Raw genomic sequence first — 25,278 nt, 5'->3', positions numbered from 1 at the left:
CCAACAATGGACCCATCGTCTTTGGCTCCACCATGCCAGTTCCCAATGTTATCTGGAAGGAATGGCACTTGATGAGAAGCCCTCCTTCAGACAAGAACGCAACCAGAAACTCAAACATGCTCCTATTGAAGGGCGAATTCTGATAACAGTCAGGTATCCAATTTCAGCAAATCTCAAGAAAGGGAGAGTCTCTGAAGCATCACCAAAGGTCACACATAGCACTTCTTCCAAAACCAAAGGTACAAACAAAAAGATGATTGAAAAGACATGAGTTCTTCTCCATGGCCATGTTGGGTCCCACCTAGGAAAATGTGAGCTGCTGAAGGGAAGGGGGAAGGGGCATCTGGCACAGTGTGGGCGCACAGTAGGGACTTAACAAATGCTATTGAGTTCAATTGAATTGAATTCCTGATATGTCTGCCTCCTTTGCTAATATCCAAAAATGATCCAATATCTGTTGAATTCAAATGTTCCCTGTAGGTCATCCATTCCTTCCCCACCTATATAACTCTTGTCCACGTCTTCCCATAGATTTTCCACAGGGAGATCTTCCTTGCTTTCTCCTACTATGATAATGATACCAATGGGGCACTCAGATGTCCAGCTCTTGCATCTCTCCATTGAGAAAGGCCTATGTGAGGTTGCATTTTTCACTTTTCATCTTGTGGTGTTGGCATAGGGTCAACATAGCTCCTCCATATATCTCATTGTTTGTCCATCGTCTTTTCTTTTTTAGTATAACCCTAAATAGTCTGTGCTTAGGTTTTTTGAAATTACCCTGATGCTTAATACTGTGACTTACTAGGATATGAAAAGAACTGTCAAAGAGCTTAGGGTGATAAGCACATCGAGTCGACTTTTTATAGTGAAAGATGGAAAAACATGTTATTTTAATCCGGTCATTGGTCCACATAGGAGTTCTAGCCACACAGTAGGTTTTAGCTCAGTCCAACTTAAAATAAGAGGTCTCATATCTGACACACACAGGCAGAGTCACCCTGAATGAGACATTTAACCATTTAATGCCCCCAGGGAATTCTCTGAAACTACAAGTTACAGATAAATTGCCCATCTGTGTTGATAGCAGGATTTTCCACTTCAGGAACAGCAGAATCATAGCTGTATAAGGCAGAGGGGTGGGGTGGAGAGGAAGGACAACAAACATTTTAAATGTTCCCCAATACTGGTGGTCTTTCTTTTTTTCTGTACTGAGCTATGATTTCATCAGTCTATGGAATTCCCAGTGTGAAAAACTCCTTCTACCAATGCCTATTGGTAACTCATCCGTAATTGATAGTCTTAGAGAGTCTCCTACAGCCCTGACAAGTCAAGAGACTTGCTCTTGAGCACACAGCAGTGTGTGGGACTTGAGCTATTACTGACTCCAAATCTGTCCCTCTCCACACTGTCATCCTACTGGTCTCTACATGGGGAGTTTTTAAAATGATGAGCTTTGCCACAAACTCCCTAAGTGGCACCATTGGGTCAGATTTGGAGTAAGAAAGTCCCGAGTTCAAATGCTGCCTCAGATACTAAGTAGTAATAAAGTCCTGGGTAAGTCACTTAATCTTCTGAGTTCCAGTTTCCTCATCTGTAGAATGGAGGAAATACTAGCACCTGCCTCACAGGGTTGTTGTGAAGAACAAATGGATACCACATGTAGACAACTTTGCCAACCTTAAATGCCAGCAACACAACCTTGGGTGAGCCAGTTATGTTCTTTGGGCCTCAGTTTCCTCATCTGTAGAATGGGCGCATGACACTAGATGACCGCTGGATTCCCTTCCAGCTCTAGATCTCTGACTGCATGACTCCTCCAGGCATCAGCCAGCCTGTGTGTTATTTCAGAACTTCTCATCACAGTCAGAGATTTATATTGACAGCATTTTAAAGTGTTTTTAGTCACTACAGTAAGCCAATGTGTAATGTTTTTATTCTATTTCTCATCAAATTTTGAAAGCTTTGCAAAGAATTCAAGTTTCCAATCAATGAAAGCAGGAGACGTGCAATTTATCATCATGATGCCACTCAACACTAAAATGTTCATTTCTACTGCAGTAGATGCTCAAGGCTCTAGGGACTTGGCCCCAGTACAGGGTTATTTTTTTCCTCTTCCATCTCTTTCTTTAGTGGGTGGGGATTGTCTTTGGGTGAACCGAGAGGCAATGATAGTGTTGTTTGAGTATGAGAAAACTCCATTAAAAAACCCATTGAGCAAATTACTTCTCTAGTAAATAACAAAAAGCACTGATTTTTAAACTAATGATTTTAAATCCTATTTCAAGGAGGTTTCACATAGAAGATTACAATAGATTCTTACAGATGGGTTACTAGCAGTAAAGAGCCCTCTAACCAACTGATCCCTTTGGCAGAAATATAACCTGAGAGATTGGAGTCTGAAGACAGGGAAAGATGATACTTTCTAGGAAATTCTACCCTCCTCATCTTTGAGTAGATCTTAGGTGCTTCCAGAAGCAGGTCAGACCTCACAGAATCTCCACTGATTGTTGTAATAACACAGACATTTTATTGCTTTAAACATTAGGCTGCTCTGTGATGTTGTGATAGGCTGGGACGGTACGCCTCTGACCAAAAGGCTACATGAATTCCATTTCCTGGGCTTACATTAACATATACTAGCTTTGGAAGTTCCCGTAGCCCTCAACTCAGGTTTGAATGGTTTGGGCAGACTTTGGGCTCTGAAGGAAAAATCCAGAAGATATGGTTCTAGTCTAAAGAAGACTAAAGCTTTCTAACCACCGCTGGAAAGCCAGGTCAACATGAAGCCTTTCATGAATATTCCAAGTAACTTTGATTAGGACCAAGGGAAAGTATGAAAGACATTACAACAAGCCTAGTTTTCCTGAACCCTCGAGACCAGATTTCATCCAAAATAATGATTACAAAGCTAAGGAGAATGATGATGATAACACAACTACATTACAGTCCTATTTGCCTCCTCATTGTGGTGTGGAGGTGATCCTGGATTCTCAAAGATTATGTCAGCCGTATGCAATCACTAACAGATCCTGGAAAGCTAGAAAGGCTTCCAGTACATTCTGGGGATGAACTAAGCCTAGCTAAGTCTGACATGCTCACCAGTAGACTAGCTGGTGAATATTTGGCCATATTAAGTCTCAAAGACCATCTACTGAATCATGAAAGTATTGAAAGCTGTGTCAGTAGTCCCCACACCATCAAAACTAGAGTTCCTTTAAGTTAAATGGTGACAACTTGTATTTACATAGTGTTTTAAGGTTTATAAAACCTTTTCTTCACAACTACTTGGTAATGAATATGGTGAAATGTCATAATATCCATTTTAAAGTTGAGGAAATTAAAGCTGGAGGAGGTCAGAAAACTTCTGCTGAGTCACACAACTAGAAAATGGCAGGACTAGAATCCAGGACCAGTGATTCCACAAGCACTGGGCTCACTTCCAGCAAGTTTCCTACCAAAACCAGGCTAAGCCTCCATGAACTAGAGACAGGCAGCCCAGGCCCAACCATTTTAAACTCCATGCCATGTGGAGCACCTGTGCTCCACAAATTGTCTGGTGTCCAAAGGTCGAGAGGCAACTAGGGAAGGCAAGAGCTAAAGAAAGAGATTAGAGTGGTAAAGGAAAAATGGGAAAAGAAATGAGAGTGATGCAAGAAAATTATGAAAAGAGGATTAACAGCTTGGTAAAAGATGCACAAAAAAGATACTGAAGAAAATAACACCCTAGAAAACAGAATTGGCCAAATGGTTAAAGAGGCACAAAAATTCACTGAATAAAAGAACTCCTTTAAAAGATGAATTGCTTTCAAACGGAAAAAGAGGTAGAGAACCTCATTGACGAAAATTTTTTAATAATATGATCAAAAAAGAGCCTAGGCATCATATTCTGAGAAATTATCACAGAACATTGCCCAAATATCTTAGATGCTGAGGGTAAAATAGGAAGCAAAAGGATCCACCTCCTAAAGAGATCCCAAAATGAAGTATTACAGCCAAATTCTAGAACTCCCAGGCTGAGAAGAAAATATTGCAACCAGCCAGCAGGAAATCATTCAAATACAAAGGAGCCACAGTCAGGATCTCACCTGATTCAGAAGCTTCCACATTAAAGGAGCAGGGGACTTGGAATATGATATTCCAAGAGGCAAAGGAGCCAGAATTACTACCAAGAATAACTGATCTAGCAAAATGGGGAAAATGGATATTTAATGAAATAGAGGACTTTCAAGCATTCCTGATGAAAAGACTGGAGCTGAATGGAAAATTTTGGTTTTCAAACGCAAGACTCAAGAGAAGCATAAAAAGGTAAACAGGAAAGGAAAAAAACCCATAAGGGATTCAATAAGGTTAAACTGTTTATATCCTTACACAACAAGATGATACTTATAACTCTTAAGAACTTTATCATTATTAGAGCAGCTAGAAGTCTGCATAGACAGAGTACATGGGTGTAAATTGATTATGTTGGGATGATCTCCAAAAAAAATAGGGGTGATGAAGGGGGATGCACTGAGAGAAAGGGTAAGGAGAGGTAGAATGGGGCAAATTTTCTCACATAAAGGAAGAATGTAAAGTAAAATTTTATAGTGGAAAGGAAAATGGAATACGGTGTAAGACAATGGTCATCATTGGAATTGGTTCAAAGAGGGAAGAATTTACCCACTCAGCTGGGTATAGAAATCTACCTTTTCCAGTAGAAAGATAGGAAGGGAAGGGGATAACTAAAGGGAGAGCGATGATAAGGGAAAGCATATACTGGGGAAAGCAATGGTTGGAAGCAAGACAGACTTTTGAGGAGGGACAGAATAAAAAAAGATAGAAGGATAAACAGAGGAAAACAGAGAGGAGGGAAATGCAGAGTTAGTGATCATAATTGTGAATGGGATGAGCTCAGCCATAAAATGGAACCAAATAGCAATATGGATTAGAAACCAGAATCCAACAATATGTTGTCTACAAAAGACACACTTGGTACAGAAAGACACATAGATTTAAAATGAAGGGCTGTGCAAAGTCGATTATGCTTCAGCAGAAGAGAAGAGGGCAGGGATGGCAATCGTGATCTCAGAAAAAGCAAAAGCAAAGACAGGCCTAATCAAAAGAGATAATCAGGGAAACTGCATTTTGCTAAAAGGCACCATAGACAATGAAGTAATCTCAAAAAATTTATAGCATTTCTCCGATAAAAGTCTCATTTCTCAAATATATAGGGAACTAAGTCAAACTTATAAAAATAAGAGCCATTGCCCAATTGATAAATAGTCAAAGGATATGACCAGGCAGTTTTCAGAAGAAGAAATCAAAGCTATCGATAGTCATACAAAAAAAATTGCCCCAAATCACTATTGATTAGATAAAGGCAAATTAAAATAGCCAACTCACACCTATCAGAAATGACATAAGCTAGAGGGGATGAGGGGAAGTAGGTACACTAATGCATTGTTGGTGGAGTAGTGAACTGTTCCAACCACTCTGGAGAGCAATCTGGAATTATGCCCGAAGGCTATGAAACTATGCATATCCTTTGATCCAGCAATACCATTACTAGGTCTATAACCCTTTAAAGAGGTCAAAGAAAAAGGAAAGGGAACTAGATGTTTAATAATATTTGTATCAGTTCTTTTTGTGGTGGCAAAGAATTGGAAATCAAGGGGATATTTATCAGTTGGGGAATGGCTGAACAAGTTGTGGCATACGACTGCTCCAGAACATCATTGTGCTATGAGAAAGGACAAGATGGTGGTTGCAGAAAAGCGCGATCAGACCTATATGAACCGATGAAAAGTGAAGTGAGAAGAAGCAGGCTATATCTCATATTTGTGTACATATATATGCATATGCATACTATATATAATCATATATTGGTATACAGGCCTATGAAATATAAGGAAATTTGAGGGGGAGGCACTAGCATCTGGAGAAATCAAGAAAACCTTCTGGAGGAGGCAGCCTTTGAAATGAGCTTTGAGGGCAAGCAGGGCTTCTAAAGGGCAGAGATGAGGAGGGGAGCATCCTAGGGATGGAAAGCCTTGGAGATAAGAGATGGAATGTCCTCTGGAAGGAATGTTGAGCTGTCCAAGGTGGCTAGACTGTTGAATAAGTGAAGGGGAACAATGGGTGTATAATAAGATTGGAAAGGTAGGTTGTAAAGGACTTTGAACACCCAACCTGAGTTTACACTTGACCCTAGTGGTAATAAGGAGTCATGAAACATTAAATTTCACGGTTTTGTTTCACACCTCTTGTTCTCATTAGTCTCTGAGCCTGATCAATTCTTCTTTCCTAACATCCCTTAGAATTCGCATTTGATCCTAGAGGTAATAGGGAACTACTGAAGAAACTATGCTTTATGAATGTATTAAATATCCATGTCACCTTAGACAAGCCAAATGACCTCTGTGAACCACAATCTCTCTATCTGTAAAATGAGTGCATTGGACTAGAAATAAGGAATTTTTAACTTGGGGTCCATTTTCTTTTTTTAGTATTTTGCTAACTGCATTCCAATATAATTGATTTCCTTGGTAATCCTATTTATTTTATTTCATGCATTTAAAAACATTCTAAGTAGGGGTCAATAGGCTGATTGAACAGACTGCCAAAGGGGTCCAGGACACAAGGAAAAGTTAAGACTGCCTGGACTAACTGAACTCCAAAGTTCCCCCACCCACCCAGCCAGCTCTCCCATGATACAATGCTCTAGTTAGGGTCTCACTAGAGCGAAACCCTTAAAACCACAGCATGATGTTGAGAGGAGCTGGCATAGAGGAAATAAAGACCAGGGGCTCTTTTTAATGGTGACCTTTATTTTTTGTTGACAAATACAATACACATATTTATAAATACACAGATTGGCTATGTCTCCAATGTCATCCGAACAATAAAGAACTTTTATCTTGTACTTGGTTTCCGCAATATAGAAAGCCAAGTACTAAAATCAAGCTTAGAAATACAATTGGAAATAAACCTAAATATTCTGATCCAAGGAAGATGCTACCAGAGGGTACAACAGCATACATTTCCACTAAACCACATGAGTGAAAATAAGCCAATATTTTCTATAAAGATCTTTTAATTCCTTTTATTATTAAAGTGCTGGCATTTTCAATCACATCTTAGAGGAAAGACCCTGTAAATGATGCTTACATTTACTTGTAAGCAAATTAAGACAAACAGTCCTTTTGTTTATTCTAAGAAATGTTCAACTTTACTGCACAAAAGCCTCTAGTCCAAAAGGAGATGAAGATGGTCCTCCCCCTTTTTTTCTTCCAAAGTTGAAATGATTTTTTTCTTTTTTATTACTCAAACATACAACATGGGCTGTGTTGTTCAAATGACTCCAGCTGAGGGTCATTGCAACAGCTTTGTAACCTAAGGCAGATCATGTCACCTTTTGTCCTACAAATGAGAATTTTAACTCATATCTTTGTGGATAAGTACGTTCATGCTCTTTCATGGCTTCCGTTTATGTGTACCCTGAAATCTTAAAGAAGTCCACTAACAGCATTGTATGGTGTACACTTCATCTATGCCTGTCTCTGGACCTTAAGAGAGTTTGCTGGGGTTTTTCAGGATTTGTCAGTTTGCATTCAAACTCCTTAAGTACAGGGGCTTTTTTTTTGCTTTTATCTTTGTCCCCACCTCTGCCCCTAGCCTTAAGCAGAGTGTCTTGAATTCATCATTTTTTTGTGGTTTGCTAATTTGAAATGAATTTGCCAAAATGTCATTACAGCATTGACTATCCAAGGAACTCTAAAAGTAGTAATGCATCTCATCCACTGGAAAGAGAACAGACCCTGAAGTCTGCGGACCTGAGTTCAAAGGCTGTCTCTGACGCTTACTGCTTGGGTGTCCTTGAGCAAGTCCTGGGTCCTTTTTCTGTAAAATGTATAATAAGCAGGATAGCGTTAAAGGAGTATGGGGACTGGAAGGGACCCTGGAGAAGAGATGACTTAGCCCACAACTCTCCTCCCTCCAGAAAGTTAATTAGCATCATCATTTTACGAAGCAGCTATCTGTTTATTCCTTTTTGTCTTTACATCAGTTTAGAGCAACAGTCTTATAATTCATTTCTGCATTGTGCACCTCTATTGAACATGCAAGGAGGGGGAGAGACCTCTGAGGCCCTTTATGGCTCAAACTCCAGATAAGGTTTACACTGAACTTCAGTCACTGATGAGCTTTGTGTATAGTGGGCACTTCACAAATGCCTGTTGACTGAATGGTTGGTGTCACTTTAATTAAATGGCCAAAGTGTGTCAATAACAAAGAGTTCATACAATTCAGGCCTGAAGAGGATCCAGCCTAGTATCATCATGGATTCTGTTCACAGCAAAACTGTGAACAGCAATTTTAACAACAACAACAACAAAGCCTGACCACCGCTCCTTGGCAGGCCTTCCTGTCCTCCCTGTCTTCTCTTTTCTCTTTCCTTTCCTTTCTGTACAGTTGGGATCTTATGGGCATTGGGAGCTCCCAGCATGGAACCTTCCAGCCAGATGCAGGTCAGGGCCCCCTCACTGACTTGGATCTTAAAGAGCCCCCTGGGCCAAGAAGCATAGTGTCCAGGCCTTCGTTACTTTAAGGCCAGCCAGCCCTTGATCTGATGCCCTGCACTGCTAGCCGTGATATTTTGGGTGCACTCATGTTTTGGGGAGCACTCTCACTGTTCCTTTCTCTTTTGCCAGTCACAGCAATGACATATCACATATTACCTAGTCTCTTCTCTCAGGGAAACTCCCTCTTTACCAAGGATTTTTTAAAAAACTAGATATGACTGCATCCCTGTATGGGATGAAGCTGCCAGTGAGGAATTTGGTACTGAAGGCAGATCAGCACGTACCCTGAGACTCATCTCAGAGAGGTGACAGGGCCCTGGGAAGTAAGTGATCTGCCTAAAATCCTCTGCCCAGTATGTGTCAGAAGAGAGACTTGAACCAAGTCAGAGGCCAGCACTCATCTCCCTCCTCCACATGCCTCTTGTGCTACTGATCAAGAAAAAGTCCTTCTGCTTCTCCCTGAGTAACCAGGAACAAGCAGAGCCCATGCAATGAATCTGGATGATCTTATTCCTAATGGAAGACAGCATAATATGTACGGTACTTGGGGAGGTCGCCGTAGTATTAAACCTCTGAAAATAGCACAAATAAAGATGCTTGTCATTCTGATATGGGCAAGAAATACTTGTGGAATTTGCGAAGAAAATGAGTCATGAGGAAGTCAGATCTCCATGGGCATTCTTCACTGAATGGAATGAAGGCCATCATCCTTTATACACACATTGGAAATGGATGATAGGGGTAACTCACATATATCCCCCCGCCCCATTTCATAAATTTATCTGAAGAAACTTGAGAGGCAATATAGATGAAAGAATATACTTCGGGTAAAAAAATAGTCTTTTCAGTGATTTACATGGCAAACCTGTAGAATGGGACCAAATTCAATGAGCGATACTGATCCAGGTATCCTGAAGGTGGGGAGCAGCTAGGCAACTAAGGGGATAGACTGCCTGTCCTGGGGTCAAGAGGGCTCATCGTCCTGAGTTCAAATCTGGCCTCAGACACTTACTAGCTGTGTAACCCTGGGCAAGTCACTTAACCCTGTTTGCTTCATCTGTAAAATGAGCTGGAGAAGGAAATGGCAAAACCACTCCACTATCTTTGCCTAGAAAACCCCAAATGGGGTCACAAAGAGTTGGACATGGATTAAAAAGACTCAACAAAAATCCTGAAGGTTTGATTGACACTGACTCATATAATTCAGATGTGAAGCCTATTTAGTTTATCTCCTGCAAATGGATCATTGGCCAGATTTTTAGTGACATGCTTTGCTGTTGCTAGGTATGTCCCTGCTTCCTTGGGATCAATGGTCATCTTTGAATTGTGGCTTTTTAAAAGAGAAAATTAGATGTTTTCTTACAAGTGAAAACAAACCTTTCAAAAACTACATTTGACATCAAACAATATTGCTCGACCTGTATAGAGTTGCTTATAGAAACATTGGTGCTACCTGCCACTCCTGATGTGGCTGGAATTGTAGCTTTCAGGTCATTTGCAAAGCAAATTCAAAAGGTTCCACTTGCAGATGATACAGTAGGAAGGAGTCTGAGGACCTTTGTGATCAATTAATTGAATAGCTAAAACATTCCTATTTTGCATTGCAAATGGATGGAGCCAATTAAATTATAGATTCTCATAACATATGTTCTCTCATACATATATTCTTTGCTTACATATGTATGACATCGAAATTATCATTAGGGAAAATGTGTCACTAAGTGACACATTAAGAGAAATTGTCTGTATAATTGATAGGTATTTAAATGCAAATGATATTATGTGAAAGAATTCTATTGGACTCCAGGGACTCATCAATATCACATCCATGAGTTTCCATTGCAATGAAATGAAAGCATTCCAAGATAATCTGAGTATGAGCTAACATGGTGAGAAAGGTTAAGTAGTATTTTTAAAGCAAGACAGAGAACGGAGGAGCCATTTAAAGAGACAGCTAAAATGGGCTTTCACGTTACCAAATCTAGTCCTTTCCTGCAGCAGATGAATAAACTGAGGCCCAAAGAGGGGAAGGACTTTTCCACATTAGTGGAGAGCTGGGATGCCAACACAAGGCTCTTGATTCCACTGATCAAATGGCATTTTCTGGAAATAACTGATAGCTTCCAAAACGTCATTTCTGAATAATTTGAGAGAGAACCCCAGGGGATAAAACAGTTTTTTGGTTTGTGATTCCTACTTATTTGCTTCAAGTCTCTGCCTATCACTGAAAAGCACCGTCCTGGCCCAATCTTGGTGACTTCATTCACACTTCTCCCTCTGGGCTATTGAATCTAAATCACTCATCATTCAGAGAAGCTGTTATTTGGGGCACGTGGAAGCACTCTGGGCCTTAATGTAGCTAAAGAGAAAAAAAAAAGGACAACAAAAAGGTTCCTCAGCTTAAGTGTCCAATGGTCCCTATGGAAACAGACCATTTTTCGATTGGTTTCAGGCCCTGTGTGTCTCTGTAGCCCCACTCCCTTAATAAGGTATGATTTTCTGTCAGTCACCCTTGAGATAGGTGGGAACACACAAAGAGAAGCTGGAGGCAGAGCCCCAACCTGGGTTGGCAGATGCCACTTTCCATTTAGACAACCATAGGGGATGGAAAATCAAACCAGAAATGCTCATGCAAGTCCACAAGCATTTATTAAGCCCCTACTAGGCTCTGGGCACGGTGCTAAGTGCTAGGGATACAACACTGAAACAATCCCTGCCCTTGAGGAGCCTACATTCGAAACTACGAGCATAGAACACTAAATGCACGATGCAGGGAGTCCCCAAGGTGTGGGTCCAGTTTTAAACTGTAATAAAACAGAGCTACAAGTTTGAGGTCACCCAGTCTGTATAAAATCATTCTAGGCGGGGTGAGGGCGTCAGCAAGGGGGGCATCGGGGCTGTCGGCAGCAACCAAGCTGAGCTTTGAAGGAAGGTGGGGTACCAAAGGAGTTAGGAGGGAGGACATTGCAGGCAGGGGTGCGAAGGCACTGAGACAAATTGAAGATAATAACAGGTAAAAGCTAGTTTGTGTGAAGCGCATTAAGGTTTGAAAAGGTCTTTACAAATGTCCCATTTTATCATCACAACCACCCTGGGAACTGCTAGGTACTATTATTATTATCCCCATTTTACAGGTGAGGAAATTGAGGCAGACTAAGTTAAGTGACTTATCTGGGGTCACACAACTAGTAAGGGTCAGAGACTGGATTTGAATTCAGGTATTTCTGACTCCAGGTCCGGGGCTACATCCCCTATACCACCTAGGGGAATGCGGCTTCTCTAATTTCTATTCTAATCAACACCTGGGCTCTTGGAGACCAGGATCTGTGACTGGCCAGCCTGGGGCATTCCTTCCTCCAGTGCAGATACAGATCTCAACCTGTTCATGCTGCCTGAGACTCAGAGACTTAATTGCCTTGCCCAGGGCTGCACAGCTTGTGTCAGAGACAGCACTTGATCCCAGCCCTCTGGACTCCAGGGTATGGACTAGTGACTGTTTTGGGCAGGTTTGAGAGGGATTTTACATAGAAAGTATGTTTTAAATAAGCAGGAGGTAGACAGGACTTGGAAGATGATGAGTTCAACTCCTCCTTTGACAGATAAGGAAGCTGAGGTCCAGGGAAGTGAGGGACTTACCCAAGATCACACAGCTAGTAAAGATCAGAGGTGGGATTTGAATTCAGTCCTGGGGGTAGTGACCCCCTCCTCCATCATGGCGTATGTGTTTTGTATCTCTCCATGGGAAAGTCATTCCCCATTGGACTCCTTGAGCTCCTTGAGAGTATCCCGTAGCATAATGTCTGGCACATAGTAGGTGCTTTAAAAGAGCTAGTTGATTAATTGACTGGCTCTTCCACTACAATCTAGGTTCCTTGAGGGCAGACCTTGTCTGGACATGCATAGTGCCTGGCACATAGTAGGTGCTTTAAAAGAGCTAGTCGATTAATTGACTGACTCTTCCTTTACAGTCTAGGTTCCTTGAGGGCAGACCTTGTCTGGACATGCATAGTGCCTGGCACATAGAAGACATTTGATAGATGCTCGTGATTGATCCAATTCGCCTAAAGACTCTCCCATTAAATGGCTGCCCAAGACTGACCAACTCATCTACAGTGACCTCATTCTCTTTTTATACTGTTTTCTCTGCTTTGTCACCAGCATGTGAGCACAGCAATGCTTTTCACTCCAAAGGAGAATGTTCAACTGGAACAGCTAAAAAGTTTCCGCTCTCATCACCTTCCTACGTCCTGGTATTGGGCTATTATGGGAATTATGGAGAAATGACAATGAGCACATGAAGTGTCTGTGGTTTCATTGTGAGAAGGAACTCCCAGGAAGAGAACATCCTCCCCCCAACAGAAGATGGGAGACCAACAACCCCACCTCTGACTTAGGAAAAAAAATTGTAGGGAGTTGTTTGGGGTGCAGAGGTCAAGTGACTTGTCCTGGGTCATGTGGCTAGGAAATGGGAGAGGTGAGATTTGAACCCAGTTCTTCCCACTTCGACGATCCACACTCTATCCACTATGTGGCCTCCACTGTGTCAGTTAAAGCAATGTTAATAGGGAAATTTTTGAAATCTTGGTTTTTATATACCTGCTCCATTTGACCCCAGCTAAGACTTTTGTGGGAGTGTAGGGTCATGCCTTCTGAAATACACCCATCAACGCAATGGTTGGAGTTTGGCATCCGTACTGAGCTCCATATTGAGCCACGCTTGCTGTATGGAAGATGCCTGCTTGTCGGCAGTAGAGGGAACATGAGTGTCATTCACTGGGGCTTCATTCACTCAACAAACACTTATTAAGTTCCTACCATGTGTTTGACCCTACGTTAGATGCCAGAGATACAAAGACTAAAAGTAAGACAATCCCTGCCCTCAAGGAGCTTACGTTCTGTTGAGGTGAACCAATGTACGTGCAGAGAAGTCAAAATAGCATCAAAATAATTGGGAGAGATATTGATGCTCAAGCTGGGCCTTGAGGGGAGCTCGGGATTCTGGAAGTGGCATGTGTTCCAAGCATGGCGATAGCCCCTGGAAAAGGAGGAAGCCTGGAGATGAATTGTCACAGTCAAGGAGCAGTTAATAGACCAGTTGGCTGGAATGTGGGGGACGTGGGAAAGTAACTTGGAGGAGGGGATTTAGATGAGTTTGATATTCGAGGCCATTGGAGCCAATGGAGATATTTTTTAGAAGAGGAGGGACATACATGGTCTGAGCTAAGCTTTAGGAATATCAATTTGGCCATCATGTGGGACTTATCAATAAAGAGCCTGGTAATATGGCATGGGTGAACTCAACCCAATTCAGCTTAATAAACATTTATTGAGCTATGTGCCAGGCACTCGGAAGTCACAGCACCGGTTTTCATGTAGTTTGTACCTAACTCCAGCACAAACATCTTTATTCTTCCTATATTAAATCCCCAAACAGGGATCCAATGCATCTCACTTATTCAAAATTATTGGATTTTACGGAGTCACTTTTTCTCCCCAGGGCCATGAATAGAAGATGCTCTAATGAAATATAAGGTCCTAGAGAACGAAGATAGTTTCAGTTTTGTCTCGGTGTCCTGAGTGCCTGGCGCAGTGCCCCTAAATTCACACATAGTAGGTATATAAAAAGTGCTTGTGGACTTGGCTTCTCTATTAACAAACAAAAAGTCACGTATAGTGAACTTCAGATTTGCGTTTGGCATGGGGAGATGGGCTTGGGCAGAGACTCTTTCTGGATTTCATAAGGGAATGTGGGAATAGAGGAGCCACTTTCCTGGAGTGGTTTTTGTACAGGCTGGCCCGTGTTGTTTTCTACCCTAAAGCACGGCTCCAATGTTCTCTCTTCAATGTTCTTGACCTGTTGTCACTGCAAGAATACGGATGCAAACCACATCCCATTTAAGCATTTTTTTCCTTCTAAGCTTCCCTTTAAAGCCTTCATTTACCATTGTCACTGTGGCCTGTATGAACAGACACACAGTATGGTAACTAAGCAAAATGGGAAAACAGGAGCCCAAAGACAATGGAATGGCAGTTACAACGTCGACCACAACAATAACAACAACACAACTTGAAAATTAATTCTGTGTAATTGTAATGACTAAGGATGGCCCCAAAGAAAACATGACAAAATGCACCTCACTCCCTTCTTTGCAAAGGTAAGGGGCTATGGGTGCAGGACATTACACACAATGTTGGACCTGCTTTATTTTTCTGCTTCATTTTCTATTCTTTGTTACAAGAGATATCTCACTGTGAAAAGAGTGAGAGAGATATATGGAAATGAGGGTGATATAAAAAATATTTTAAAATAATAAAACTGGGGCAGCTAGGTGGCACAGTGAGTAGAGTACCGGCCCTGGAGTTAGGAGGACCTGAGTTCAAATGTGACCTCAGACACTTGATACATGTACTAGCTGTGTGACCTTGGGCAAGTCACTTAACCCCAATTGCCCTGCCAAAAAGCAAAAAAAAAAAAATAAAAATAAAAAAAAATACCACTGCACCATGTCCTGAAACTGTATAGCAAACAGAAATATTGGAGAAACTGTTCTGAAGAAGTAATCCAGGCTGACTCATGGTCTACCCTGTTGCCAACTCCCAACAAGTATTTACTCAGATGAAACTGTGTTTGGGAATTCAGAACAAGTTTTAGTTTATTTGATGAAAGTTTCTCAGTTGCACCCTCCAGAAAAATAGTCCATTGGTCATTGACAGTGTTTATAAAAAATATAATAAAGAACATTAGTGTTCCCCAGGAAAGCATTGCATTTTTAAAGGATAAATTACTCTCTTCAAGGAATGAAACAAACAGTGTTTATCCACTTGATCAGCTTCACCCATCATCATGGATAGCAGTATACCTATCACGTTCTAGAATGCACCATGGATGTCCACTCGATTGGTGCAGCCTTTTATTTTAGAAAGACTCACAAGATTTTTCACATAAACACATATTTGGACATGGGAAGGATCAAAGGATCTGTGATTTCATCAGCATGGAATGTTAAGTGACCAGTCTAGTATCCACCAGGCAGCAAAGGGTAGAGGCCAGATTTAAGCCCATGCTTTTCTGCCTCAAAATCTATGCCATGATCCACTATATCACTGCCTCTAGATATGTACTCAATTACATACTTAACATACACACATATTTTTGGGTCCACATCTGGGATTTTTTCAATGTGGGAAAATTTTGGCACAGAAATTTCCTGTTTTTCAGGGAAAAAGATGATCTCTGAGACACCTTTTACTTCTAATGCCTATAAGTCAACATGGATCAACACCCCATTGTGACTTTAAGTCTTAAAAAGTTATCCATGACAGGCAGTGAGAGGTTGAAGGACTAGCCCAAGGTCACACGGCTACTGCGTGTCAAAGGCAGGACTGCAACCAAAGTCTTTCCAACACCCAGACATGCCATGTAATCCATCACATAAATGCATATATGCACACATGTATACACCTGCATAAACACACATATTTGCACACAAACCCATACATGCTAAAAACTCGTGGTGAGACTGATCCAACGTCCCTGTCATGGAACTACCTCATGGGAATAAGTCTATTTGAGTGCCCCCGTGCTGCCCTTCCCCCTGCCTCCCTTGTATGTAATGCCCCTCTCTAGTGAACAAGGTTCTCAAAGTGAGATTCCTGTCATCTGTGACCTCTAGAAAGAAGGAACCAGGTCTGAAAGAAGGATAGAGAGACTGCTGAACAAGGCTGGCCCTTGTGCCCCAGACTGGCTTCCCTTCAATAGGAATAATATACAAGGAACTTATTCCTCATTGCACTGGGGAGAGAATAAGGTGACATCAGTCTTTATGTCATTCCCTGTTATGGACCATCAGGAAGCTTGATCTAGGTGGCTTCTGGTGTTTCAAATAGCTTATTTAGCTCCTTTCCAGTAGCAAACTCCAGTCTAGAGGAAGGAACATCCTACATTCTATTAGCACGCTCAGCAGATCTATGCTTTCCTTCAGATTCTCTAGTTTGCTTAATTAGATTATTCCTGATCCAGTCAATGCTTGGATAATAATTATACTAACCTAATGCACAGTTTAAGTTCCTTAAATTAATTCCCCACTCAAAATCAGATAGAAGATATAATAGCTATAAAGGAAAAACAAAACTTTTTTAACCCAAAAAGAGCAAGAGTGATCAGAATTAGAGAGAAAGAGAATGAAACAGAGAGAGAGAGAGCTAAAGAAAGAAAGGGGGAGGGAGGGAGAAAAAGACAGCAGAAGAAAAAGAAAGAGACATAGAGAGATGGACAGAGAAAGAGAATGAGATAGAGAGAGAATCACAGAAAAAAGAAAATTCAGAATGGGCCTGCATACTTAATACAGAAAAAAAGAGTTCAAAGTTTATTTCTACGTGTAACTTTCTTGCAGGCTGGGACTGGTTTGTTGTTGTTGTCCTTCTATCCACAGCGCCTGGCATGAGCTCCTTAATACATGTCTGTTGGCTTGGATGGGACTTTCCAAACTGCCTTGAAGGGGCTTCCTAATGATGTCTTTTAAAAAGACAAAGGAAACCTACCACAGTAGACTGTAAACTCCATGAAACCAGGGACTGTTTCATCTTTGGTTTTGTATCCCCAGTGCCTAGCAAGTGCCTGACACATCATAGGTTTGAATTCAGACCCATGTAGATGGGTCAAGGATTGGCTGTTGTGGCTAGAAATTAGCTCTAGAAACAACATTTGAATGGTCAGTTGCTAAAGAAAATCAAACAAACAAACATATGCATCCTGTCATTTTAAAGGGTGTAGTTTAAACCTGGATCCACAAAATAGACAGCCCTAATCCCAAATCTCTGACAGTGCTGATGCTCTCATCACCAGAGTATTAAAAGATGTAGATAATTAGAGGAGATGGAGTGTGGAGAATTTTATGGTTTCCAAAACCCCTTACGTGTATCATTTCACCAGAGCCTCACAACAGCCCTATGAGATAGGTGCTATTGGAGTCACAGTTTACCAAGGAGGAAGGTGAGGCTCAGAGGAATTAAGCTAGTTAGTGTCTTCAGCCGATTTTTCACCTACCTCTGCCCGATGTCTGACTAGTAGGTCTAGACCCACAAAAGTCAAGGGAAAGACCCAAAGGTATGGGAGTCATTAACGGGAAAAGATGATTTTACTCATCTGATTCAATGTTTGTGTAGCATTCTTTAAAAAAAATCCCTACGCTAACTCAATACATCAGACTCAGCCATCTTGAGCAGGCATGCCCATTTTACAGAATGACCAACCCCACCATTTCCAAAAGTCATGTCAATGACTCTTATTTGGATGCTGGGTAGATGCAGGTACCAAGACAACCACTAAACAGTGTGTGATTAAGATTTAATGCTGAGATATTGAACATTGAACAAAGAACATCAATATTACTGTACTCTGTGAATGTATGATGTTGTCTTTGGTTTGTCTTCAAGCTCAACCATTTAAGAGCGAAAGGGAAAAATGTCCCTTATGTTCTTGATCTCTGCAAGGTTAAAGAGAAAACAGTCAGATGGACAGACTCACTGACAGATACAGGGATAGAGAAAGGGGGAGAAGAAGACCAATGTCCTCAAAAATGTCTTTTAAAAATTATTTAAAAAGAAAACCGCTCTTCTCTACCCCTACCCAGCTCTTGCAGAGCAAGGACTGTTTTCATTTTTGTTTCTGGATCTCCAGTACCCTGCAGTCATACAGCAGGCACTGCATAAATGCTGATTTCATTCATTCATCAATCACCCAACAAGCATTTATTAAGTACCTACTATGTTCTTGTCATATAGCAGGCATTTAAACACTTGTTTCACTCATACATTCATTTACCCTACAAGCATTTATTAAGCACCTACTGTATTCCAGGGACTATATGGCGATGAAGTTTCTATTCTATCATGGGAAAACATTTACATTTGCTAATAACATATAAGAGATATGTGAGAGAATAATAACGTTCAAAATGGCTGCTCATGCAGGAAATAGTATTAAACCAAGCCTCGAATTGAGTTGAATCAGAGGCAGGCTATACCATTGGAGCACTGGGCAGCCCACATCCTGCTCGAGTGCGAGCAAGATGCATTGGCCACATGAAAAATCACATTGTAGGCTACAAACTAAAGAGACACAAGGCAATACTAGATAGTTGCAGATAGGTTTCCATTTGTTTATATCTCAAGATTTTTTTTGGCACTCATGGGGGTTATTGGGTCTTTTGAGGCCACTTAGCCTGATGTCAAAAAATTCATTCCACATGGATACATCAACACAGGCATGCCGCAGATGCCAGAATTCACAACAAGATTTAAGACTACTCGTTGTCGAAAGCAGTTAGCATGCAGGCTGCTCAAATGTTCTCTCATGCTCCTGTCTGCACGATCTCGTTGGCTAACGAGACAGGCTGCCCTTTCTGTCCATCGTGAGAGCAGCTGGAGACGGCGTTTGCTACCTGGCAGAACTTTCGCAGCAGGATTTTTCTTAACAGCAGATAAACCCAGGGGTCCAAGATCTGGTTCAGGGAAGCCAGGCGCACGGCGGTCAGGAAGAAGTCGCATTCTTTCGGCCTTTGCGTTAGGGGTTTCGGCATCTTGCAGTGCTCCACCGAGGTCTGGTTGAAGATCATTTTCAACATCATGATCTAAGAAAGGGAGACAAAGGACTAGTTTAATGGTTATTCACTCCCTGTACACACGGACTCACCTTCACACGACATTTTCATTCATGGAAATCAGGTCAAACCTGTCGGTGAGCTAGTGCCATCCACTGTGGGGGTACAAAGACATCGTTTCCTCTCCCACCTATGTGTCTTTGGGCAGGTTGCCCATGGATGGTAGATAACCCATCCTCACCTCCACTTACCAGAATCCTTTGTTTCTTTCAAAGGATATCAATTCTTTCTAATTTATCCTGCATATAGCTTGCTTTGTATGTTCTTGTTTGTACTTGCCTCTCCCATTAGATTAGAAGCTTTTGAGGGCAAGGACTGTCTTTTGCCTCTTTTTGTATCCCCAGTGCTCAGCACAGTGCCTGGAACATAGTAGGTGCTTTATAAATGTTTATTGATTAACTATTTGAAGTAACACCTCCTACACAAAGTCTTCCTTTATTACTCCATCTGCAAATGTGCCACCCCCAGATTACCTTGTCTCTATTTTGTATCTCCCTTTGTAAGGATGTGGTCAAAATCACCCCATGCATTTAGCCCTGATAATTTGACACCCACCCACACACATCTATTTAGATACAGTATTGTCTCCTCTGATGGGATGGAATCTTCGGGCAGGGATTGTTTCTTTTTTCTTTCTTTTAAATTTTCTCATCATAATTCAAATAGGAGGCATTCAATAAATGCTTGTGGGATTGGAATTGATATTCAACTCTGCCATGAAAGGAATTTATGAATCTGAAAAGTCTTTTTTCAAGAGGACGAAGTCCTCCTAATAGAACATAGTCTAATTCACTTGATTTGAAGTTATAATTATTTAAAATATGCATATTAGTTCTAGCCCCATGGAAATATGCAGAATTCAGACTTAGTTATAGTTCCTTGAGGGAAAAGACGACTTCATTTCTTTGTTTCTGAATCATAGATCTAGAAATGGAGAGGACCTAAGAGATCATCTGGTCTAACCCCCATTTTACAGATGAGAAAACTGAGCCCCAGCAAGGTTAAGGGATACATTGCCAAATTGCCAAAAAAATTGATGGAAAACATTTCCCCAAATTTCTACCATTTGGCATTAACTAAATCTAAAACCCAGTTCTCGGGCTTCTTAGAGCATGGGATTTAAGAAGGCTGAAAAGAACCCATCTCACAATTAACTGAAGTCATCCATCAATGCAACATTAATCACCAGAGAGCTATGCATCAGGGTAACCAAAAGATGGTGACCTTCCAGCTCCCATGGCTTTACTAGGACAGTGGGGCAGCACATTGGAGCTACCCTAGAGAAGGCAAGCCTAGGGGAAGAAGGTCAGAGGAGGAGGGCTGGCCAACTTCAAAGCTGAGGCTCTGGTTCAGAGACAATGTCCAAGCTTCTAATGGCATAACCCCCGTTTTCCCTACAGCTGTGGATTGCCTTTGAAGTCTGTTGGCTCTGGAAGTGGGAGATTCTGCATTGAAGCAAAAGATGGGAGTTGGGTGGTGGGTAAGGAGCTGGTACACAGGGAGCTCATCTCTGCCTCCTAGTCCTGAAGATTTGGGTTCAAGTTCCACCTATGTTACATACCGTCTATGTGACCTTGGGCAAATCACATGACCTCTCAGTGTATACAGACAGCTGGAGGACTGGAAATTATAGAACGAAGGACCTTCCTTATCAGAAGTTCCCTGAACTAGAGAAATCAAAGGTTTAATCAAAAAAGGGGAGAGAAACAAAAGGGTCATTTGAATAGACTGTTGGGGTTCTCCAATTTTTCTCTGCTCACACTCAGTCTTGTTCTTTTTTGTGAGGAATCAGGGCAGACTCCAGAAACATTGAGACTTGAGCAGGTCTGTGTGATGTGATGGCAAGTGTAACTTTCCACACAGTTCATGGAACCCTTTTGAGAACCATAGAAGTAGAGGCTGGGGGGCAGACCGGTCCAAGGATGTTGTGCTGGCTGGGGCACATGACCACAATGGCCTCTTCCAGCCTTCACTTACTCCATTAAGGCAGGAAGCAGGTTAAATAAGATAAGATTTTGTTCAAATTTGTAAACAAATCCCTGCCCTCAAATTGCTTACAATTAAGAATAGAGATTAGGCAAGGAACAAGCTAAATCCAAGGTAAATTATAATATGTTTAATGCTCTGTGAGGCTGCATGGGCTGGTGGATAGCTTCAGTCAGATAGCATTTATTCATTATATCAGACACCTACAATGTCTGATGAGAGGGAGCCAGGGCAATCTGAGTTCAAGTCTTGTTCCTAACACATACTAGCTGAACTATCCTGGACAAATCACCTAAACTACTGCATTAACAAGCAAGAGGGTGAGCTGTATAAGTGGAGGGGTTTTCCATACCAGGACTTCCTCACCCTGATGCAATTACAGATCCAGAACCAATCTTCCTTTACAAAGCGTATGTAATAGATTACAAACTGCCATGAGATCAGATGAGGGAGAAATCATTTGCAACTGGAGAAATCAAAAGAGAGTGCAAGAGGGGAAATGGCATTTGATCTGGGTCTTGAAATCATCAGGCAAAGAGAGCAGGGGAAGGCCCCGCAAGGCCTAGGGACCAGTGTGAGCCAAGGCACCTAGGATATATTTAGGGGACAAGGTCACTTGGAATAAGACTCCATGACAGAGAATTGTATGATAAAAAAGATGGAAGGAGGTCTTAAAAGCCAGTCTAATGAGCTTAGTATTTATTCCCTAAGCAACAGAGTCACTGAAATATTCCAGGAGGGGAATGTCTTGATCATACCTATACCATCAAGACCAAGTTGTTAAGTACGTTAATTCCAAGTGGTCCAGCCATTCTAGAAAGGAACTTAGCACTATACCCAAAGAGCTACTAAGTTGATACCCTTTGACCCAGAAATCCTGCTAGTACTAAAGCTTTACCCCAAAGAGATCAAAGGCTTGTGTATGAAACATATTTATAGCAATTCTCTTGGTGGAGTCAAAGAGTTGGAAATCGGTAGGGCGTCCGTCCATCCATGGGGCAGTGGCTGGACAAGTCATGGGTATGTGAGTGTGATGGAAAACTGTTGTGCTATAAGAAATGATGAAGGGACTGATTTCACAAAAATCTGGGAAGACCGAAACCAATGCAGAGAGAAGTGAGCAGAATCAGGAGTACAGTTTATATAACAACAAAAGACAAACAACTTTGAGAGGCTTGGGAACTCTGATCAACATGATAACCAATCACAATCCCAGAGAGCTCAAAATAACCCTAACCCTAGGCCCACCTTCTGATAGACAGGTGATGGACTCAGAGCTGTTGGAGACATTATTTTTGGACAATGGTTGATGCTAGAATTTCTTTTACTTGACCCCGATGGTTTATAATAGAGGTTTTGTTTAGCTTGCTTCCTCATTGGGGGTGGGGATGGGATATGAGAGGGAGAAAAGGAAGATTATTCTGATAAAAATAAATAAATAAACAGAAATAGCAGTGTTTTGTTTTTTAAAGACCAAAGTACTAGAATGTGGAGGCAGCTGAAAGGTGTGGTGGATAGAGTTCTGGGCCTGGAGTAGGAAGACCTGAGTTCAAATTTGGCCTCAGACACTTGCTAGCTATGTGACTCTGGGCAAGTAACTTAATGCTCTTTGCCTCAGTTTTCTCATCTATAAAATGAGCTGGAGAAGGAAATGGCAAACCACTCCAGTATCTTTGCCAAGGAAACCCCAGGTGGGGTCACGAAGAGTAGGGTACGACTGAAATGCCTGAACAACAGCATTAGAATGTGGTGTGCATGATAGATGGAAGGGGAAGAACCAGAGTCGTGGAAGGAAGGTTAGGAAGCTAAAGTGATGGTGTGCTGCTGAAGGCTAGCCAAAGCCTGGGCCAAGATGGCAGCAGCGGGAATGGTAAAGTAAGAGATAAGACACAGGCAGGATTGACAGGACTTGGTGACTGACACGGAACGTGTGACAAAGCAGAGGAAAGAAAACTCTTAGGAGGATCAGTCCCAAGGCCTCGGATAGAGTATCAGACACTGAATGTTTGCTGAGCTGAGTTGAGAATGGTGATGACATGCCTAAGCCATGGTAAAGGGGCATATGACAGCAGCATGCTTCATTTGAATCGTCATCTTCTGGAAGAGGGGCACTAGTTTCTGTTTGGCCCCTGTGGGCAAAACAAGGACCAAGGTGTCAAAGGTATAAAGGAGGAAAACCAGTCTTCAAACTAGCCCAGACTCTTGGGTTCTGAAAAGGACTTCAATGGCTACGAGTCCAACCATCTAGTCATTACATGGGCATCCGGGCTTTGCTTGAACAGGAGAGACCTCGCCCCCAACCTCCTAGGCATCAGGCCACAGGGATATCCCTTCTCAGGAAGGGGCTGAGAGCCTTCTCAACCCTGAGCTTCTGGGATTCCACCCATTGCTCCTCCTCCTCGAATGCCTAACCCCTTTTCTACATGAGAGCATCTCAAATACCTTCGGAGAGCTTTCATAGCCCTGCACACACAAAATACTTGAAGCTCTTTCAAGCAGACCTCCCATGCCATGGACTTGAGACCCCTTAGAGCACCCTAGTGGTCCTCTGGACTTTGTTCAATTCATCAATGTCCTTTTTGTTTGTTTTAAGCTTATTTTTTCAGTTATGAACTCAATAAACTAACATTTCCACATATAGAGAAGAGAAAGAGAGGATTATATATGAAATTCTGGCCCTATCCATGGACACAGATTGGGTTTTCTAAGGCACGTAAGGCACTTCACACACCCGTACCAAGTCTGGCCAGTTTGTCTGCATCCCCTTCTGAATTCCCTTGTGCTCTTTGGTGTATTTTTCAATGTTTCATCGATGCTCTTTTCATTTTTTTAGCATCCTTGTCATTGCCACCCCAATTCTCCCCAAAATTAAAAGCCCTCCCTTATATGAAGTGAGTAGAGTCAAGCAAACACGTCCACAGAATATCAACATCCTGTTTGAAATGTGGCACCAACAACTCTGTCTAACCTGATCGACGCAGATGGACCGAGGCAGAGTATGGCGGGACCAGCGCCTCCAGACACCTTCCCACAGCTACACTGCCGCTGGCATGTCATGACTTTAATCCATGGTGAATTGCCATGATCTCTTTCAGACAAACTTCTATCTGATCTGCTTGACCCATTTTGGACTTGTCAAGTTGATTTCTTAGACTTAGGCGTAAGATTTTACATTGGAACACTGAAGCTAGAGTCAGGAAGACCTGAGTTCAAATTCAGCCTCGGATACTTGCAAATTGTAGGATCCTGGGCAAGCTGCTTTACCTCCATCTGCCTCAGCTTCCTCATCTGTAAAGTGTGGATCATAACAGCACTTACCTCCCAGGGTTGTCGTGAGGATCCAATGAGATAATTGGGGAGCAGGTTAATATTCTGATATCTACAGAACTAAGAGGTCCCATCCTGCTAAGGTCCCTCCTACCCCGGAAATTCAGTCCATCTCTGTGATGGAAGGAAATGAGCTGGCTTTGCAGGCAGAGTGAGGAGTTCAGTGTTAGCCACGTTTGCCATCGACCGGACCTCCACGGATCTTAAACTCAGAACTGCCCTTCCCCTATATATTTTAAAAAGTTTTTCCTTCCATCACCTGGCACCAAAAGGGGAGTGGTCCCTTTCTTACCTTACTTGATGTTTCTACAGACCCTGACTGCCGCTTTCTGAATGATCGTGACAAAGTTGGTATCCTAGCCTCAATTTCTTTCTCTGTAAAAGGAGAAGTTTGTGTGCAATGATTTCCAAGGGCTCTTTCAGCTATAGTAAACTAGAGCTCTTTCTAGTCTTTCATTGGATTTCTAGGTTTCTTGCTATTAGGTCCTAAAAATCTGAGTGACTTCCCTGAAAACTCACAAAAATGAAATTTTAGCCTTAATTTATAAAATAGTCTCAGGAGCCCTGATTTTTACTGCGTCCTTATAATTAAGCAAATGTAGGGATAGGGATGGGGCCTGGACAGAGAACTCCCAGGTGAGGACATTCCTTCTAACTGGCGGGTTTAGCACCTCCTTGGCCATTCGAAGCCTGGTTGCCTGGGGGCACTGAGAGGCAGTGACTCGCGGCAGGGCCACATGGCCAGG

General features: G+C 42.0%; 1 protein-coding gene across 3 annotated transcripts in view; it reads right to left on the bottom strand.

Annotated features, from left to right (window-relative positions):
- Positions 1-25,278, bottom strand: part of PTGER3 (prostaglandin E receptor 3) — a 97,501-nt gene that overhangs the window by 35,386 nt on the left and 36,837 nt on the right. For 2 of the 3 annotated variants that reach the window (XM_036757867.1, XM_036757868.1), the window contains exon 2: positions 19,001-19,189. In XM_036757867.1, coding sequence (XP_036613762.1) covers positions 19,001-19,189 — 189 coding nt within the window. Of the gene's footprint in view, positions 1-18,797; positions 19,190-25,278 lie in introns of those variants that run through there. The other variant, XM_036757869.1, reaches the window with a different exon arrangement.

The sequence above is a fragment of the Trichosurus vulpecula genome, chromosome 4 (genome assembly GCF_011100635.1).
Source record: "Trichosurus vulpecula isolate mTriVul1 chromosome 4, mTriVul1.pri, whole genome shotgun sequence".
NCBI classification, from domain to species: Eukaryota; Metazoa; Chordata; class Mammalia; order Diprotodontia; family Phalangeridae; genus Trichosurus; species Trichosurus vulpecula.
The sequence above is the reverse complement of the archived record's forward strand: the minus strand, read 5'-3'. Positions and strand labels throughout refer to the sequence as shown.